The sequence below is a fragment of the Melospiza georgiana genome, chromosome 1, assembly GCF_028018845.1.
Source record: "Melospiza georgiana isolate bMelGeo1 chromosome 1, bMelGeo1.pri, whole genome shotgun sequence".
Lineage (NCBI taxonomy): Eukaryota > Metazoa > Chordata > Aves > Passeriformes > Passerellidae > Melospiza > Melospiza georgiana.
In genome coordinates this window covers 8,013,399-8,035,166 of record NC_080430.1, presented here as the reverse complement: position 1 = coordinate 8,035,166, position 21,768 = coordinate 8,013,399, and the positions used below count along the sequence as shown (strand labels likewise).

The 21,768-nt window shown below is 42.9% G+C and overlaps 1 protein-coding gene across 3 annotated transcripts in view; it reads right to left on the bottom strand.

Moving 5' to 3' along the window:
* The window catches only part of DPP6 (dipeptidyl peptidase like 6), a 510,047-nt gene that overhangs the window by 246,052 nt on the left and 242,227 nt on the right, over positions 1–21,768 (bottom strand). Inside the window, exon 1 of one of the 3 annotated variants that reach the window (XM_058041737.1) lies at positions 17,580–18,025. The exons of the other annotated variants lie outside the window; for them this stretch is intronic. Coding sequence (XP_057897720.1) covers positions 17,580–17,636 — 57 coding nt within the window. The 5' untranslated portion in view covers positions 17,637–18,025. Of the gene's footprint in view, positions 1–17,579; positions 18,026–21,768 lie in introns of those variants that run through there. 3 annotated transcript variants of the gene reach the window in all.

Sequence of the window (21,768 nt, the reverse complement as noted above, 5' to 3'; positions counted from 1 at the left end):
GTGTTAGGCATTATTAGTATTATATGTGGAAAGAGCCATTTTAGCAACACACATCTTTCTGCAAGGAAGATATGTTTAAATAACATAACTCTATAATTAAAATTGATTTTCATTAATAATATAAACAGTTGTTGTAGAGCATCTCCTGAGGTCTGAGATCTTTCAGAATCTGTTATATTCCAACGAAAAAAAGAAAAAAAAAACAAAAACATTCTATAACTAAAATGACACTTCAGCTCCATAATTAACTCTTGGATGCAAAGGAAAAGACAAAAACTCAACAGGGCTGTCTAATGCTCTAAAATCTGAGAAACTGCTGCATTTTCCTTCTTAATGCTGCCCAAAAGACCACCCTCAGTTTCCTGAATTAAATGCCATCATTTCTACACAGGAGTTCAAATGTGTTTGCTTCAAGTGTGCTATTTTTCAGATGTTTTCAAAAGAAAACAGAGGGGAAAATAAATGACCAGTAATGACAGAAAGCTTTTAAAAAACCATCCTTTTTAATAAGCAAGAAAACTGAGCCTTCAAAGCCCATGCATAAGCACCTGCATAATTGGCTGGGTTTTCAAGAGCACTGAGCTTTCAGTGGTCCCCAGTGAGACCAACAATAGCTTTTGGATGCTCAACAATTTATCACGACTCAACAATTTCTCCCCTGGGCATCATTTACCAGCAATGTGGTCTACAGAAAGTGGAGACAGTTGAGACTGACATTTTTGGTTGGACTTGGAAAATTAACTGTATTAGGTTCCCTGAAAACAATAATTCCACTTCTTTTCTTCCTGGATCTTACAGCAAGAATAAAAAAAGAAAAAAAGCAAACAAGACTTAATTTAAATGAGCACTGCACACTAGGACTCAAATGCAAATGCTGTATCACGCTGGTAAAGGTTACATAAAGTAATGATTAATTAGTCTTTTTCCCTGCTCAGGTTTTAGTTGTCTGTCAACAAAAGGCAGTAGATGATTGCTTGGCTAAAATAGGCATTATTTCCAGCTCTCTAATATCCCTGAAAAGCAAGCAGCAGTTCAATTTGCCAGCAATAATTTATTGTGTAGAATTAAAATTCTGCAAGCAATCTCTTCTCATCTGTTACTTTCAACATCTCTCACAACTATTTGATTTTCTTCCTGGGTTTTCATGTTAACTGGTCATCTCCTGCCAAATCCCAGCTAGCTAAATAAGTCCCTGAAGCTTGTTGAGTAGCTCTAGCTGTGTTTTATGCATGCAGAGTACATTTCACAACAAACAGAATCACATCATTCAGCAGCATGACCAAGACAAAACTCAGGAGGACATTTGTCCCAAATGCTCTAAAGAAAAAAGAAAAAAAAAAAAGGAGGTACCCCAGCTTATTAAAAGCTAAATAATGTGGTCAGTGATTGAAGCATTGCCCAAATGACAAATAGAGTAAGTGGCTAGCAGGCAGTGCAATCTGCTGCTAAAAATGGACAGGAGCCTTCTGTGGCACCCTGAGCCATCTGCCCGTGCCTGAGCAGGATGCTGCAGCCAGGGAATAGGGAATGGGAAACAATAGAACCTCCAGAGCCCTCTGCAAACACCTCCCAGGCACTGAGAGGGGATCTGAGAGACCAGCAACAGCAGCAGCTGATTCTGCAAACATCTCTCTTCCCTTAAATCTGTAATTCCTGCAGGCTAGGGTCACAGGTGGATTTTATTTATTTATTTGTCTATTTATTTATATTAAAGAAAGCTCCCAGTCTTCTCTTGCTCACTGAAATTCCACAAAATGGTCAGGAGGGATTTTTATCAGTCTTGAGCCAACAGTCTGGCTTGCTAAAAATTTTTTGAGTATCCTCTCCTCCCTCACAGAATATGAAAGCAAAAGGGTAATGTAATGATAGGTCATATTTGCAAAGACAATCAGCACAAATGGACAAATGAAAGCCACATCTTTTTCAGACAGATCTTCACTTTTGCATCCTGCCAACACAACAAGTCTTGAAGAATCCCTTAACTGAAGCTGAGCTATTCTTGATTTAGTTGTATTATCTGTGTTGATGAATACTACATAAAATACAGTTCAATTGATTTTTGGCATGGGAGCCAAGCACTAATCATAATTGAAGGTTTCTATGATTGAAAGAAACTCTACAGAAACTGTCAAGGCAATGAAAAGTAATGAAGTATAAACATTTGTGTGTCACCTCAATTCAGTCTCCTTGGAGCAACTGTCATCTCTTGTTTTAACAGCAGTTTCAGCAACAAAAATAGATAAAAGTTATGCATTACACCTGACAAGCAGCAAACCACACATAAAAGTACAAACAGTATTTGGTGATTAGCTTGCAACAAGTGAATTCCTGAATTTTTTCTCTTTGAACAGTTTAAACCATTACTCAAGAAATGGGCCAAGGAAAAACAAAGGCTCTGTGGATATTGGAGGCTGTGTTTCTTGAAACCCACAGGCATTTGTGAGCAAAAATGGAAGTGCTTGGTTAGAATGGAAGGAAAAATAATCTGGAAGATGGTTTGTAAAATATGTATCACAGTCTCCCTGAACAGTGACTTCACAGAGAAAGAGCACACTCAGGTAGATTCATTACAATCTCTCATGAATTTCTTCCCCAAACCTCTGCTACATCTATTTTTCTGCACTGTGGGACTATGCACAATTTATGTACTACAGTAGACCTTGCTGTAGCAACTTATAAGAAGAAAAAATCAATTCTTTCTCCAACTTTTTTCATAGAGGCCAAAGTAAAATGACAAAAAAGCTATTTGGGAAACAAAAGCAAAGACAAATAAGCTCTACTTGCAGAAAGAGGGTGAGAAGTAGCATGAGCACAGACCATCCCAATAGGATTCATTTAGGATTATATTTTTAGCCTCAAGTACATACTTTATTTCTCATGTGTATTTTACATGGCCTGTTGAGCTCAATTACTTCATATCTTTGTGTACATAGAGCAGTATTTCCAGAATGCTTTATTGCAGAAATAGCAACCAGCCAAGCCCTCTTTACTTTTCTAGAGAAAGAAGGGAAAGAGATTTATGATGTTAATTGTGTGTGTGTGGGGGGTGTAATTAACTCCAGTTGTATCAAAGTGTGAAAAAAGTTTCTGTTTTCAGATATCTTAGAGAATAAACCCAGAAGTTTGTTGCACATTTGGGCAGCAGAAATATTTTTAGAACAAGTTTTTTAATTTGGTAATTCTTTGTCCCATTGGATGCTATTTTAGTCTTTTTTGGTTTTACATTTTAATGTAGACACACACAAATTAGGTAAAACTAGGTTTATGGTCCAAACATACTCAATATGGGACCATAGAATGGTTCTATATGGAAAGGTTTGGATTGGAAGGGACTTAGGACTAGACCATCTCATTCCAACCTGCTGCCATGGGCAGGGACACCTTCCACCATCCCAGGTTGCTCCAAGCCCCATCCAATCTGGCCTTGAACACTTCCAGGGATGGGGCAGCCACAGCTTCTCTGGGCAGCCTCTTTCAGACCCTCACCACAATCACAGTAAAGACTTCATTTCTAATCTAACCCTATTCTTCAAGTTTAAAGCCATTATCCCTTGTCCCCTCACCACACGCACCCGCATAAAGCCCCTTTCCAGCTCTCTCATAGCCCCATTTAGTCACTTGAAGGTTTTCTAAGGTCTCTCCAGAGCCTTCTCTTCTCCAGGGTCAACAACCCCAAATCTCTCAGTCATAGGAGAGGTGCTCCAGCCCTCCAGCCACCTTTGTGGCCTCCCCTGTCCTTCTCCCATCAGGGACCCCAGAGCACAGGGTTCCAGGTGGGCATCACCAGAGCAGAGTGAAAGAGGACAATCACCTCCCTTCACCTGCTGGCCACGTTTCTGGTGATGCAGCCCAGGATGTGGTTGGGTTTCTGGGCTGCCACCTTATTGTATTTGCATTTCTCCCAGATGAAGGCAGGAATGATGAATGTGACTCCATGTTCTCAGAAAGCTAATTTCTTGTTTTATTATACTATATTATATTAAAGAATGCTACATTAAACTATACTAAAGAATACAGAAAGGATACTTACTGAATGCTGAAAATAGGATAATGAGAACTCGTGACTCTCTCCAGAGCCCCAACACATTTTGGCACTGATTGGCCAAAGAGGGAAAACAACTCACATCAGAAACCAATGAAACAATCACCTGTGGGTAAACCATCTCCAAACACATTCCAAAGGAGCAAAACACAGGAGAAGCAAATGAGATAATTATTGTTTTCCTTTTTCTCTGGGGCTTCTCAGCTTCCTAGGAGAAACATACTGAGCAAAGGGATTTTTCAGAAAATGCAAATGTGACACCAGCTCATGTTGAGCTTCTCATCCACCAACACCCTCAGGTTCTTTTCCTCAGGGCTGCTCTCAAAATCACCTGTCCTTCCCCTCCTTTCAACCCTGAGCCACAAACTTTTAGCCAGCTCCTCACCCATCCCCAGGCAGAGCTCCATGGAGATTTGAAAGGTTTCCCCAATATATTTTGAGTTGGATGATTTAATGGGAATATCCTTGCACAAATGAACTGCATTCTGCAGAAAAAACAGCCATGCATCTTAGTTTCAAACAGCTGTAATTTACAGCAGAGAGATCACTGAAGACTTAAAACCTGGGCTTAGCCTGTGACAGGGGCTGTGTGCTATTGATCACCAGAGTCTCTCCAGAATTCACTGCTGGATGCTGAAGAACACAAAAAAAAAAAAAAATGTTGCTCCCTTTTGGCATGACAGACAGGATGACAATTTATTTACTGATAACACTGATTTACTGCCCAGATGCTAAGAGCATTATAACTGACTGAAGAAAGTCTGAAATGTATAGGAGATTGCAGGAATTTTAGGAACATACAGGAATTTATAGGAAGCACACTACAAGATGGTTTGGCAGGGAACCTACATGGTCCCCAAGTTCATTCTTGTTACCTCCCACCTCAAGGTCAGGAGAACACCAGTGTGATCAGTATCTCCTCACAAGCAAGAGGATGAGAGGCAAAGGGTAATAAAATAAATCTTCTGAAACAAATAATGAGGAAACCAGACACACAACCTTATTCCAATGTCTATACAAGTCCTAATTTATATTGTGGTCCTAATCCTGAAGTCCATTCTCAGACAGAGAAGGAGACAGAATCCATCAGATTTCCACACCTCTGAGGACGTAAAAGAAATCTGATTTCTGGAAGAACTTCTCTCTACCATGATAGAACAGTACAGAGAACTGTTTATATATCAGCCATTTCTATACTAAAAGCCACATGAAAACAGAATGAGCCAGCTGAAATAATTCTGTTAGTTACAAGTTTGTTGCTTTTTCGATTAAAAAGCCTCAATTTTCTTCATAAGACTTTTTGAGATATTAAAACATAGTATAGAGACCAGCTCATGGCTTGATGAAGTCAGCAGATTTATTCTCAGTGTAGACACTCATGCAAAACATCTCAAATTTCAGATATACACACTTTCCAAAATTTCTTAGAGTTCTGTTTTACACATGGATGCTCTGTCATCCTACAGCCCGGTATCAACACTGAATTCCTTAACTCATTTGAGGGAAAGATGCCTCATACACAACAACTCACTCTTGTAGTCTCTCAGATGGGCTTGGGAAAGCCCAGTTTGTAAATAAGGCACAAAACCAAAAGAAGACATGATCTATTTACTTATTATCACTCTCAGAGGTGGGAAAGAAACATTTCTCAAGCAGAGGAGTTGAGCCGGTCCTGCCAAGAGATCCTGATTTGGACAAGCAGGCACTGAACAGCCCTCAGCAACCAAAGTCAAAGCATTTCCCAATCAATATAATCTCCCTAATGCACAAACTTTGTGCTAAGTACTTTCCAGGGCTGCTTCAATCAATTTCTCCTTGGACTTTTCTTTTGCATATTTTTACAACTGCTGTTTATCTGGCTTGTTGGAATAAAACTTCCAATTATACCAGGACTTGCAATGGCAAAGTCAACCACCAATATAATCCATGTAAAACCATGTGTTGTACCTTACAAGGAAAACACCGTGGAAAATAAATCAATTAAATGCAACTGCACCCTCCAATGATTAAACTTACAAAGATTAATCTCAAATTCTTGTTAGAGTCAATGTATCAACATTCTCAGCAATGTTTGTAAATTAACTTTTAAATCACAGATATTGGGACATAAAAATTAGAAAAAGGAAGATTGTTAGTGTATTAGATTCAACTAAACTGTGATGTGCCAGGGATTCTTATGAAGAAGCAAAGTTTAAAAACAAATTTCCTGCTTTGAGGACTAGTCAGTGCTTATCACACTCACTGCAATGCCATCTGCAAAATCTCAAATTTAGGTAATAAAAAAGAAGTTTCATGATGCTTTCCCACCTTGAGCAATTGCTGTTCTTTCTCTAACACCACCATATCTCAGAGTAATAACAACCATGAAGTTTTTCCTTACTACATCCTTCAAGGAATATAATCTGATTTTCCATGTATCATCACATGCCTCCTCTCTCTCATTTAACATGGGCTAAGTTGCAATATGCTTTTCCTGTCCATCCTTGAGTTTCTTTCTGTCAGTTGGCACAAAATGCTGCAAGTGCATTTGAAAATAATATGTTTGCTCCTGGCCATGAAAACAGAAAAATCAAAGTGTGAGGCTCTCAGCACACTTAAGCACAGTTACAATTTAATATACCATTTGTTAATTCCAACAACCACATTAAGATTAAGTATCAGACCTCTTTAAACCCAACACAAAAAGAGTTGAGAGGTTGGTCACAGTGTGTAATTAAGTTAAATTAATGACCTAAAATGCATTCCACATAATATGCTATTACATGTTTATTACAGTATCCCTGACAGTCTAAATTAACAATAAATTAAAGTTTAAGTTGTGATTTCACTTTTGACAATATCTTACTACAACTAAGTCTTAAATATCTGCATGTAACTATTTGGCCACAGACATAACTGAAGGTAATGCAGTCAAAAACTGCAGACTAATTGCTGCAGATGAAGCCTTATTATCTCTCCAATTTTGAGCTCAGCAACAGTTAAGCAGCAATAGAAACTACTTTAGCCAAAGCATTGTGAAACTTTATGTAAAATTTACTTTTATTTTATATGTCTTATGATGTCATAAACAATAAAAGGAACAGCTATTTGCTTTCAGACTGAAAAACAATGTTAAGTGGAAAGGTTAAAAAAAAAAAAGGCAACAATTCAGCCTCCAGATCTGCTTGGTTTTGGTGTTTCATTCAAACTCATCCTCTTCCCCTTTCTAATGGCTCTTTGCACATTCTTTTTGTTGTCATTATAGTGCAAGAACCCTATTGTCATTACATTGCAAGGGTTCCATATTGCTGGACCTCCTTGATGTTTCTTGTAGGCATCTCCTCTAGGCACTGACTCTTCCTTATCCTCACAGCAGCCAACTGATTCCAGTTCCCACCAATCCACTCTTTTATAACACTCTTCTTATTGGCCACAAGTGTGGCCTGTTAACATCAGGCCTGCTCCTAATCTTTAGTAATTGATTCAGCTGCAGCTCTTTAGGGGGTAAGATTACATTCTATACCACTTGCAATTTTCCATACTGTATCCCCCTACGTCTTTTAACTTACAAGCTCAGTTTAACTCTTCAAAAGTGTTTCATTCAGTGTCTCTCACCCTCCTTCACCATGAGACACGTTCAGAGCTTGGCTCCCTGCTCAGTTTAGACTTGTGTATTGATGGAGGGGCAATGAGGGCACAAGGCTTTGGCACTCTGGGGTGGGGGGTGGCTGCCCACCAAAGGCATGAAGGGACTGAAAGGGACACACCAAGCTTGAGGGAGCAGCAGAGATGATGTTTGGATGCTCCTGCTCCCTTGTGACTCTCCAGGATCCCACCACGGCTTCTTCTCCATGCCAGCACTCACCAGCTCTAACAAAACTGGTCCATCCTCTGCCCATGTGTGACAGTGCTCACAGGGGTTTTTGGATGAGGGAAGAGATGAGGATTTGACTCCATATTTCAGAAGGCTTGCTTTATTATTTTATGATATATATTACATTAAAACTATACTAAAAGAATAGAAGAAAAGGTTCCATCAGAAGGCTAGCTAAGCTAAGAATAGAAAAGAATGAATAACAAAGGTTTGTGGTTCGGACAGAGAGCTGAGCCAGCTGGACTGTGATTGGCCATTAATTAGAAACAGCCATATGAGACCAATCACAGATGCACCTGTTGCATTCCACAGCAGCAGATAATCATTGTTTACATTTTGTTCCTGAGGCCTTCAGCTTCTCAGGAGGAAATAATCCTAAGGAAAGGATTTTCATAAAAGATGTCTGCGACACCCATGATTATCCATTTTCAGCTTTTTAAGGTGGTTGTTTGAGACAGGGAAATGCTCCTCCCTCACCAGCAGAGCAAGGAGTTTGTCCCATCCTTTCACCAGCCTCTCCCGCCAATGCCATTAGCCCAGAGGCACATTCCCAGGTGCTGGCACTGCAGAGCCATTTGACAAGACAAGATCCCAAAGCAGAGCCTCTGTTATGCCTCTGTGAGCAGATGTTGTTTAGCAGTCTAAGGCAAAACCCTCTCTGAGAAATTATGGCCTATCTGCACTTTTCACCTGCAATTTCCTTCACAGAATTGTATCTCATAATAGCAATAGCCCTACATTTCTTGCCACTGAGCATTTATCATGCAGACAGCACACAGTTGTCTCTCAACAAAAAGCTTCAGTCCAGCAGCAGTAAGGGCAGAGGCAAGCAGGGCACTCAGGGATGGGGAGTACAAGGGAAAGTGAGAGAAGCAGAGCCCCTTCCCTGACCGAAATGGGGATGATCTTGGTAATTTTCTCCCTTTTGTTGCTTTGGGAATCTTTTTGCCAGCTGACAAAGACAGCTGCTGCCTTTCCCCCACCATACCCCTCATACAGAAAAGCAGGCCATATCTCTGGTTACTGTGTTATTTAAGTACTAGTTTTGAAGGCAAGGTGTTTCTCTCAGGGAATCTGAGAGCTGCCCAAAATAAACCCCTCTTTGCTGCTTTGCTCAAGGCAGGCAGGTGAACAGGGGCCTGAAGCCACTTCCTCCACAAGCATCTTTCACCACCAAATCTGTGAAAAACGCCAATCACTTGTTTTTAAATTTTTAAAAGTTTAATAGTAATAAAATGGCTATAAAAATAGTGATACAATTAGAGTAATAATAATTTGGACAATTTGAATTAGGACAATATGAGACAATAGAAACAAAGAGTTACAGACACCTGGGTCCCTTTTACTGGGCATCATGAGCCCGAAAAAGGACCCACATTAACAGAGGATTACCCCTTAAAAACAACAGCCTGTTGCATATTCATATATCTTATACATGATGCATAAATTCCACTCAAACACAGGATTCTGTCTGGTCAGTGTCAACTTCTTCCTCTGAATCCTGACAGCACCTTTGAGGCAGGAAGAAGTTCCTTTCTTCTGATAAGAGGGCAATAAATTCTCTTTCTCTGAAAGATTCAGGTGTCTTGTGGCTGCTATCTCGCTGCAAGTCCTTTCTTTTAAAAAAGTATCCTACATAGCATAGTTTCTATTTTAACATTTTTTAGAACCCAAAATTATATTTAACAAACTACTTAAGAGAATTAATACAGCATTACTTTCTAACACAACACATATAATATTCATTTTAATATTTGCAAAAAGCCAATCATGAAAATATGCATTTTTCACAAAATCCAATCCTACTTTGGCTTCTGTAATTCCCATAACTAGTCCAGAGAGTTGTTACTCTCTAGCCCACTCACCATCTCCTCTCTCATGGATCACAGAAAAGTTAGGGTTGGAAGGGACCTCTGAATATCAGCAGTTTCCTAAATTTTATATAGAAAGGATTTTATATAGTGAAGGACTTTCACTAATGGAGGTGGGAAGTAGCTATGTTCTCTCCACTGCCATCACACTGAAAAGCTTCCAGCAACTTCCACAGCTTTTTTCAGGGCTTTCTCTCTAAAACCACCAGACCCTGGGCTCCAGCCTTGGCTCATCCCCTCATCCTGACTTTCAGGAAGGTGCTCTCCATCCATCAGCCTGCCCAGCACCAAACTTCAGCTTTCTGGCTTCCATTTCTGAAAGGTTTTGGTTTAACCTATGACCACACATATCCTTGGCTCACCATCCCCCCATTTGCACTTCCATTTAACCTCCCTGGCTCCCAATTATACTGCAATACTTCTTCTGAAAAAGATATTAATTACTCTTTCTGGGAAAAGGTCTCTGTATGATGCAATGGAGAGCTGAAAGATGCATCTCCATCTTACCTTAAAGTATAAAATTGCTTTAAGTTCCCAAAATCTTACTGTCATGCAATTCTGTGCATTATCTCTCTCTCATTTGCAAGTTTTTTCATAACTGTCTCAAGTCCTGACAGCATTTACCTTTATCTTGATATTTTTCTGCTGAAATTCTTATTCATATCTAAACCTTCAGAATGAGTTTTAACTTTCAGGTTTTCTCCTGTTACCCTTTCCCTACATTCTCCAAACATCAAGAAGTGCATCTCTCTGATATCTCAGGTACTTGTGCAGCCTGAGTTACTGTTGTATCTCAGAACTCCATATTTCACATAGCTGTCCTCAGGAGACTCCCAGATATTTTATTTCGCCCCCCATTTTAGGCAACATGAACTGTCTGAGCAGAAGAGAAACTGCTGACTGCCACTAAGGACTCAACACTCTTGCTCAAAGCCTCAGTGGATGTCTGAACACAGGAAGGAGTGTGGATTATTCCATAATCCATCACTGAATTGTCATTCAAAGCCAACCAATAAGCCCACTCAAAATTTGTCATTAAATCAGAAATTCATATTAATTTGTCTTTCGATTCTTGACCCCCTTCGTTGATTTCAAATACAGGTCCCTTCCAAATTTATTTTTAACAAAGGTATCAAACTTGCTGAATGCACCCCTCTCACAGTTAGTTCTTAACATCTTCACATCTGCACTTTGCAGGAGTGTGCACAGCTTTCCTGGTCCATTGCTGCTGGCACTCTCCTTTCTCTGATTCTTTTTCATTTACTGAAATCCCACTTAAGAATCAGAGTGAGCAGAACAGAAATGTGAAAGAGAAGATGAAAAAAAAAATGGACAAAAGATCCAAAAATGTGAATGTAAAACAAAGAGAATATACTGTGTTAAAATACTGTACTCTACATCATTTTAAAAGTGCTGCCTTTTCTCACATCACCCAAAGTGACCATGATTCACCACAATTTGATGCCTGATAAAGATCACAGTGAAGCAGCATTAAAGAACTGGAAGCAGGTACAACCACTGTTCATGAAATGCCTGTAGCAATGCACAGCACTGCTAATGGACCACAGCTGCAATGACACATCAAATTCTGTGAGAGCCTTGTGGCATTCAAACACAGCCCCATGACCCCAGATAAACAGTGAACTTCAGAGATACATTATTCTGCCCTTATCCAACAGCAAAAAAACAAAAGCAAAACAAAACAAAACAAAATAAAAAAAAAAAGCCAAAAAAACCCGACCCAAAAAAAGAAGAAAATATTTAATGGGAAAGAATGCAACACGAGTCACCTCTGCCAGGAATGGAGGGAGCAGCTGTACCAAGGACAGTGGCACAGCACATCCCACTTGGTCAAGGTATAAAGAGCATGTAAAACACACAGTCTTAAGCAGCATCTTATAGAAAAGTATGAACTTTAGAGGCTGTGGACTTCCAGAGGCCTTCCAGAAGCATTTCCACTTCAGCACTGGATAATGGAAAGACTTCTCTGCAGTCTCTTTTTGAGATACCAGTTTTGCACCAAACATGTTCCTTTCCACCTCTGTCTCCTCCTCTACATGGCTCAGCTGGCTGCATTCCTTGTGGCCAGCTAATAGCTAGAAAAGACTGGCAGTTTGATGCAATTCCATCCAGTGAATACAGTGTCCTAGGGAGTGCTATTACAGAAATTTAATCTCTTGAGGAATAGATCAGATACCATTAAGAGAATGGGAAAATATCCTCTATGCTTCCTGGAGAAAGCCTGTGTTGGGTCTATAATAAGACATGTAATTTAAAGAGTTGTTATCAAGAAAAAAAGAATATTTTTAATAATAAATAATAATAAAATATTAATAATAAAAAGTATTCTATATTAGTAATTTTTTAATTATGTCCTCAAACATAAAATACTAAATAGTTCCATTAAAACGAAAGAAACTTATCATTTTCTATGTAAATCAGAGCTTTCTCCTTTTTCCCTTTTCTTTGGCAGACACCTCCCCAGAGTAGGCATTGCCCCCGATTTCTGCACAGCTGTAACAACCTGAGCCAGAATATTGCAAGGAGAATGAGGGATCCTCACAAGCAGGGCCTCACCTTTGGGATGTGACAGTTCTCAGCTCCAGCCAGGAACGCAGGGGCTCTGCTGTCACAAGTCACTGAGATAACACACTAAATTAGCTCATCTCCCAGGAGACTCCCTCCCACCTGTTCAACAGCTCCAGGCCAGGCTCCTTTCAGCCCAGTGCTGGATCTGGGCACCTCAGAGCTATTCCATGGTGCTGCTCCATTCCTCTGCATGGATTCTGGGGAATCTGACTGTGCCAGACAATGGCTCTGTGAATCAGAGCTTTCTTGTGAATTCACAGCTCAATCTGCTTACAAACATTCAGTTAAAATGTGGAACTTCAAACCTTGCTAGAAAAGAGAGAGGGTTCAGCAGTGGCTCTTTGTGATCTAGCATACAACAGAAATACATTGACAAATAAAAGGGCAAAGTCCCTTCCCTGCTTCAAAAAGATAAAATTCACAACTTATAATTCACCGCTGTACAGCACTGCCTGTTTACAACGCGAAGGGATCTTGCACTCTTTGGACATAATTTGTATTGCTCATGTGCTGCAGGGAGGCTTTGCTGTCACAGAGAATCAGGATTGTTGCATTCTTTCATGCAAAGCATGTAGAACCAACCAAGACATTTGGTACCCAGGGGCAGTGATTTTCTGGACAGCAGCCAAGTGAGCAGAGAAGATCTGGAATGATTTTAAGTCACACCTCAGAGGAAAAAATATATGTTTACATGTATAAGAATATCTTTGGATACAGGTATGTAGCTCACATGAAGTTACATTTGTTTGAATTTTAGTCCTTCTGTTCCTTTCAGAACTGCACTGCTGACCAAATCTCTCAGTTGTACACAGCTGCCATGCTCTCACTCACATTTTGTAGTAGACTCAGAGTACAGAAACTGGCTTCATTTCAGATGATGTTTAGAGAGAAGATACTGAACAGCTACTAAAGAACATGCATGCCAGTCTGGAATTTGTTTGAAATAATCCCGCAATCAAAATTATGTGTTTGAGAACTCAGTATCATCTCTTTCACTCTCACAGGGTGGGTACACACCACTTCCCAATGTGAGCACACCCATATTTTTTAGTTTAATCTACTCTGGGAGCGAATTAACAGCACGGGACTCAGCTCACAATGACAGAGAACATTTACCACCTTGCAGGAAGACAGGAGGGCACACAGGGATTGGCATCTCCTGGTACAGGAATCCCAGAATTACCTGAATTAAAACAACAGAGGGGGACTGTCTGCATAATGCAGCTAAGTGCACACTTAGCTTCTTATTTGGATAAAGTTACACAAGTAGAGGCACATTTCAGCATAGTATATTAGATACTCCAACAGTATTCACTCTTCAAGATACTACAGGTTATTTCTGTGAAGTAGAGTGGCAGGGGAACATTAGCAGCATGAAATATTAATCTTTCCATCATTTTATTCCTGAGTCTGGCCTAGGTTTTCCAAGTAAAATGTGTTCTCTTTCCACTTGAAGACACCACACCTCTGATTTGGAATTCCAGCTGTTCTGTAAAATTCAGAATTGATTACCTTAATGACAGCTAATAGGCAGAACTGTTCTATTGATCTGATTCCACTCCTCCATGGAGCCCACTTCAGTAAGGCAGCCCTCAAGCTATTTTGTCTCCTCACTTATTTTTTGGTCTTTTACATGGATTCCATGCAGTCATTAACAACCTTGCCTAGGACATGAGCACATTTCAGAACAGGATCTTGCTCCCCATAAGCCCTTGACAGTTTTCTACACAGCAAAAGAAATGAGAACAATCCTTATCCTGAGTGTTCAAATACCCAATTAACCAATCAACCCTTTAAATATGTTTTATAAAAATTGTTCTTTGAGAATCTGTGATCCTGTTATACTTGATATGCTGACTCACTTTTTAAAATATTTAAAAGGCTCATTTTAGCATTACGCCTGTTACCACATTTTCATTAAAAAATCAGCCTCCTTATCTTTATATATGACTGCAGAGCTATTTGCACTCCCAAAGGCCATTAAAAGTAGCAAGAATTGGGCTAAACTAAGATAACAAATTTACAGGCTTATGTTAAAACACAGAGATCTCCAGCCTGTATAAATAGCTAAAGCGTTGTCAGAGTACTTGACCTGCTGTTGCTATTTTCTTCCCCTTTTTTAATGGAAAAGTGTTTTAATGGCATATCCACACATCCAGCTAACCAACCCCGAGGGGGAGAACAAGATTCTCAAGTCCTCTTGAGTCACATCCTGAGTCTATCAGTGCCTTTGCCACGCACTCCTGAGCTCTGGGCTGGGCAGGAAGCAGCTGTGCTGCTGGTGCACTGCACTGTGCCCAACTCCAACCCTCGGAACAAGAAACCACAGCTGCACCAGGAGCAGCCAGGAGCACAGGGACAACCACATCCAGCTCACATCTTGATCAAGCAATCACAGCCTGACAGTAACAGACAGCATTACTTATCACTTACAGAATGTTCCCTGTACGTGATGTCCAAAAGACTTAAGAGTTCAGACCCACGAGACAGATAAGCAAGGAGATAAATGACTGGAATTCTGAGCAGTTTGACTGGCATGGAGGTGAGCAGCACTGCTTATCAGAAAGGAATTGTATAGAAACATTTTTTAATTGCCTGAGGAAGAAAGGGATTGCCTGCCTTCAGCAGCTATAGCAGTGCTTTGCTTATCTCCACATCCCAATCATTTTCTAATTATTATCATTTCTGTAAATCTCAAGACAGAACACGACTTCATTTGCATATAGACACGCGAGTCTAAAGTAGATTTTCAAATTCATGCCTAAAAAGCTCCTGCAGACATTTTCAAACTTTCCCCACCCTGTTCCTGCAGTGTCTTTTCATGGCCAGCTTCTGTTTGGGTTAGTATGGTAGGACACAGCACAGATTTAAGCCAACTGTGACACTTGCTTGCCTCTGGATCCAGGGAATGTCACAGCAAGGAACACAGAAAAGGGATGGACAGAATCTCTTACGACAGCAGCAGCTGCTACTGAAAGAGACTCAGTCCTCTACAGCCAGACCAGCACTTTGCCTTCAATTCTTCTCCAAGCTACATTTTTCAGTTTCTTGATCACTTTTAAGCAAGGAAAAAAGGCTCAGTAATTCTTGATATGCATAAGCCTGGAAATAGAATTGCAGCTAGAAATAGAATTTGAATAGAGCCTTTTTTCAGTTATGAACAGTTTTAGATAAAATAAGGGTTTAGATCTGCTTTTGGTGTTGGAAGATAAAAGTGCACTCAAATCAATAGACAGAGATTGGATTCAGCCCCCCGCTGTCAAGCCATTTTACTAATAATGTATTGTGAAAACAATAAAAGAAATGATGGCAGTGAGCAAAGTTGCTCACAGACTCAGACATTAATATTCATCAATATGATTGATATTTATATATTCTTGATATTTCTATTTCATGCTCACACTAGGGCAGAGCTGAGAGAGCACGTACTCCCAGAATATTTAAGTGTACCATATGGGTATAATTGCAATTCAGCCAGTTATGGAATATACTCAATCAAGATTCTGCATATACTAGAGACCTATTCTGAGCATTTTGTACTTCATGTAGGAAGAGCAAAGTAGCAAAGACATGACATGCCCACAGCAAAATGGCATTAGGCAGGTAACACTGCTTGAAACAAAACCACCCCTGATTTATAAAAATGCAGCACATACTTCTTGACTTACAAAACTCAACACTTTTACACAGCTTTAAGAAGGAAGAAGGGACAGCTCCATAGCCCTCTTTGTTCAGAAAAGGTACTTATAAACCCCTGCCTCCCAGAAAAACAGGTAGACTCATTTTAACCTGCAGCAAACAGTGACAAAAAATATATATTCCAAAAGCATTGAAAAGAGAAGGAAAGTCCAACACCTGCAGGGTTAGATGAAGGTATAATTTCTTAACCTCAAATATCAAAGTTGTTTTCTTCTTGTTTCCTCTGAACCATTGAGCCTGCCTGTTTTGGTCATTGGTATAATGTCACCCTGAAAATGCAGATTATATGATGCTATTTGTGGTGCTTAGTGTCTTCCCATTCTCTCTCCTTCCCTAAAATACTGTACCAAAAAGAAAAAAAAAAAAAAGAAAAACAGTACGTGAGGCTCTCAGCCTATCACTCCAGGAAGAACTATTTTAAGAATTAATTTGTGCCCTGAGAGATCTGTTTAAATTATCCTCCTGTGCTGTCCTAACCAAAGATTAAAGTGGAGAACTTCCAGTGTCTCAAGGAGGTGAGGAAGGATTGCAGGACTGGAGGGTCTGGGCTCCACCGCGGAGCCCCAGCACGGGGAGGGGAAGGTGGGGATGAGGAGAAGGGAGATGTTGATGTGCCAAGTGCCCCCAGAGCCCAGGAGCCTCCACCAGCCTCAGCTGGAGCTCCGAGATCGCAGCCAGACTTTCCCTTATGCCACCACTTCGTAACTCTGCCCATCCTTTACAGCTGAAGATAAATCCCTTTTTTTTTTTCTGCCACCCGCTGCTTTTTAGACAGGGAAAGTTTTGATTTCATTCCATCCTGGTAAGTGCAGGCAGAGAGGAACATCCTCCAAAATACAGCCTTGACAGAGAAAATGAAATCTTTAACTTTCTACCTCTCCAGAAACACATAAAGCACCTACCAAGAGAAATAGATTACCCGAGTTCAGAGATGCTGTGAGCACAGCAATTTGCCCCAAAGCCAGTAGGAGTTTTGCCTACTTGCAGCTGCTTTTTGCCCCCCTGCCATCCCTGCTTGCTTGTGCACAGCCTGGGCACACTCTGTACCCTGAAGTGCCCCTCCAAGACAATGCCAGGCAAGAAAAATTCACTGAAAGTGCATGACAAAGTCAGAAGCTGCACACGACTTTTACAATTTTATATCCATCTGCAGAAGGGCTTTTAAATACCCTTACCCCCTTCTTCCAGTGAGAAAGGGCCTTCATCCCAACATACTCCCCCTTCCAGCACACATTTAAAAAACAAGTTACAGAACAAACCTCTGTTCCCTTCAGCAAGAGGTGCAGGCTGTTAAAATTATCACAATTTCAGCTTTCCCCCCAAGTCTCCACACACACCGAGAAAGCAGACCTTGAACCCAGCTACACAGCACTTCCCTCCTGCCACTGCCTGGTGACTCAGTTGACAATTTTAAGAACACACACCAAAAAGATTTTTTTAAAAAATCATAACAATCACGCGAGAAACACAAAGCTACACATTGCAAATCTGTATCTGTTTGAAATTGAGGAAAATTAGCATTTACCTGGTCTTGCTGTTGGGCTTGTTTCCCTGATGCATTTTGCTCCTTGGCTGTAGTCATGCTTACCTATTTGTGCCCACTGCAGTGGCAAACAGGATTTTACTCTGTGTGTGTGTGTGTGTGTAAGCTTGTCTGTGTGTTCAGACATACACGCACACACACACACACACACACAAAGACTAAAGGGATACGGATGAGTAACTAGTCCATCACTTAATCACCAGCTGAGAAATTTCCCACCCCCACAAAAAGAAATAAATAAAAATGCAATGTAAAAAAGCACTAGTCTGGCTGTCTTCCCCCTTGAGCCTCTAAAATAAAAGAAGAAGCAGGAGCAGAGAGAAGGATGCTGTGGGGGCTTCTTCAATTAGCAACAGCCTCTGCAATCGTCACAGAAACAATGATAACTGCTTGGCAACCAGCAACTGGCAGCTCGGAGCCGGAGGCAGCGATGTGGTCCTCGCTCCCTCCCTCCCCACCTCCACGGCGGCCGCCCGCGCCTTGCGCATGCACCGGGGCTGGCGGAGCCATCGCCGGGCTGTGCACGGCCGGCCCTGCTCCATCCCCCTCCGGAGCGCCGGCAGCGGGGCCGCTGGCCCGTCCTGCATCCCCCGTCCTTCATCCCCCGGGGGCCGCTGCCCCGTCCTGCATCCCCCGTCCTTCATCCCCCGGGGGCCGCTGGCCCTTCCTGCATCCCCCGTCCTTCATCCCCCGGGGGCCGCTGGCCCGTCCTGCATCCCCCGGGGGCCACTGGCCCGTCCTGCATCCCCCGTCCTGCATCCCCCGGGGGCCGCTGCCCAATCCTGCATCCCTGCGGAGCCGCTGCCCCATCCTGTATCCCCTGGGGGCCGCTGCCCCGTCCCCCATCCCGCATCCCCCGTCCCGCATCCCCTCGGGGCCGCGCACCCGCGGAGTTTCTGGCAGGCGCGCTCCCGTCTTCTCGCAACTTACAGAGGCTCCGTCAGTGCCCGGCTCTGAAGCAGAGCCGTGCCAAGCAGAGCCGTGCCCAGGGCAGAGCTGCCCAGCAGAGCCGTGCCCAGAGCAGCCCTTGCCCAGCAGAGCCGTGCCCAGGGCAGAGCTGCCCAGCAGAGCCGTGCCCAGGGCAACCTCTGCCCAGCTGCCAGCGCGGCTGCCGAGGATGCAGCGCGCTGCCAGGGTACCCAGGCAGCGATGGGACCGACGCTCCGGGGAGCGTCCTCAGTGAGCTCCAGTGAGCCCCTACACTGCCGAAGGGTGAAAGGTGGCCCCCAGCCTCCCCCAGCCCCCTCCATGTCCCCGATGTGCCGGGGGCCACCGCGCTGTGGCGGCTGCCATGTAGGTCACGTTGCAGGGTGACACACGGGCACGCGTTCCCTGCTGCAGCTCGCTCCCTGCAGCCTCTCTGCCATGGCAGAGATCGCTCCGGCACATCGGAGCTGGCAAAGGGGGCTCCCGAGCCCATCGCCCACCTGGCTGCCAGCACGGGGTGACACGGGATGTGCCGAGCATGGGGCACAGAGCTCCGGGAAGGAGCCCTGGCATGGGTGGACAAAACTCAGAGCAGCACAGTTCGGTGTTTGCTCGGGACTGATGGAGCCCTCACTCACCCCAACACCTGGTGACACGAAAATGTCACTTTTGCTGCCTCTCCCATCTTCACCTCCTACCCAGCACAGCCGGGATGGAGCCCGGAGCTGAGCTCAGGGCTGTTGTAGTGCTGTGTAAAGATAAATGTTCTCTCGCTCACGTGGTGCTGGGATCTCGGCTGAGCCTGCTAAGGAAAGGGAACATCACAGTGTTTATCTGACGGGGAAGTGATTATGCCTCGTTTGATACCCAATTCTACAGCACGGATTTGTTACACAAGGTCACATTCACCAACACCACTGCAGTCAATGTCTCCTTACACCTGGGATAATTTTGATCTTTGGTTCAGGAATAGACCAACACCAGGCCAAGTTTCCCTAGATCTCTACAAGGCACCACTCAAGACTCCCTAACTGTTTCTGCATTTTCACCATTACATCCACAAGAGTTCATAGGAACCATGGCATAAAAGATCTGCAACACAAAATTGTGCTGGTAGTAAACTGGACAACCTTGCCTTTTCCCAGGTGCCACAACTCAGGCAACAGCTCATTTAAAAAATAAGTGAATAGCACCTCTCTAACAAGAAACAATAATTTGCATTCAAATCTAACAGCCTGTGTTGATTTCTTGCTGAATTATACTCTGACACAGTCCTAGCTTACATTGCAATTCCATCCCTTCAGTCCCCATAGTTTAAGTCACAGTATTTTCTAAATGCTTACTGTGAGGTTGTTGTTCATACATTTTTCCCCAGCCATCAGAACAAAATTGTTTTCAAGGTTTTATATAAGTGGATCAGTTTAAATTTTCCAATTGGCTTGGTCTACTTTTCTACCTGTTGTGAGTGGTAATGAAGGCTTGCTTTACTCCACACTTCTGCTATTTTTCTTTCCGAGAGGAATTCAAATGAAACAAAACTGTATTTGGAATCGGTGTGTTGGTTTTGGGGTTTCTTTTTGGTTGTGGGATTTTTGTTATTTAGTTGGTTGTTTTATTTTACTCCTCCACTGTTCATGCTAGAAATTTCTACAAAACAGATCCCTTTTTAAAACATGGGCCATTCACTGTGTCCCTGACCCCCCTACACTGGCAATCCCTAAACTTAATTGCACTGCATGCCCTCCCACTGCAGATTCAATTCTTTCGCAGTTAACAACTTTAGACACAGTTTTAACTGTTGTTCTGGAAATGGCCACTCTCCCTCACAATGTAGATTTTTTTTTCCCCACTGAGCTTGTTGTTGGACACAGAAGAAGTTAATTGTGCTAATTAGTCCAGCAGTTAGCAATGCAAATGCATGTGGCTGAGCCTCATTACAGGGGTGCATTAGGAGGCTGCTGTTCTGGCACAGCCACCCCAGTGTTTCTGAAATCCTTGATCTCCCTTGTCACCCCCGACCAGGGCAGGCTGTCCCGTCCATCAGGTGGCTGCCAGCTGCTCACTGCCTGAGGATGTGGCAGTGACATCCTCAAGCTCTCTGTCACCCTCCTGCCTCCATGAAAGGGGTTCTGAGCTTGCCAAACACCTCCCGGGGAGACACTGGAGGAGCAGCAGTGGCCACTGCCATCCAGAAGTGATTATTAGTCACAGGCAGAGAATGATCTCCTCACACAGCAGCAGGGTGAGGCTGTCCCTCCTGACCTCTGGGCAGTGTCAGGATACCAATGCCAGTGCTTGGCTGAGCCATCACTGATGAAGGATTAGCACAGCCCTATCAAAGGACAAGAATCCGCCCCTGCCAAAGGCAGCAGGCAGAAGGATGGGTCCCAAACAGCCACATTAGGGGCATGGCAGGAGGCACTGGCAGACAAGGACCCTGGGAGTGCAACCTTCCCATCCATCCCTCCCCACAGCATCCCAGTGATCACAAGGACACAGGGAGCAGGTTGTTCCTCCCTGCCAGGGTCAAATGTACAACAGGCTGTCCAACCTGTACTACCCACACCTGAAACATGTTTTTAGCCACTCCTTGTCCATGCCATGGGAAGGTGTCAGTCTCCAGACTCACTCCCTGCCCACACAAACTGCATCTCTGCCATGAGCATCCTCCATCAATCCGTGTGGTCTGCACTGTGCCACCACTGGGACAGCTCAGGAGCCCACTCTGAGCACAGACAGCTCTCCCCATTAACCAAGATGTATGCTCAAAATGCCAGCTACAATCACATGAATGCCATCCCCAGGCTTGACAGCAGGACAGAGCCAACTCCCTCCCATCAGGAGAGGAGCCAGCAACAGGTGAAAGGAGTTGTTCCAGCTTCTCCACTCATCTTCACCCAGAGTGAACAAAATCATGCAGCACTGCAGTAATACAGATAATTTTTAATTACCTTGTAACAAATTAGTCACACATGTCCTGGAGCATTTTCTGTTAGAAGGAAAGTGCTTCACTCTCCTGAGACTGGTAGGAACAAGATTGTGGCCTGGGATCATTCTTAAAATTCTCCTTGGAGTTCACAAAGTCACCACAAAGCTTCTTCCTGCTCAAAGATTGTTGAAAACCTTGAGCACTGCAAAGAGGAATTAATGTTCCAGTGGCTCTGGAGGATAAGGTGGAACAAAAGCTCAAACTGTCACCACCACAAAGAGTCATCACCACAAAGACTTGTGAACTCCTAGGAGC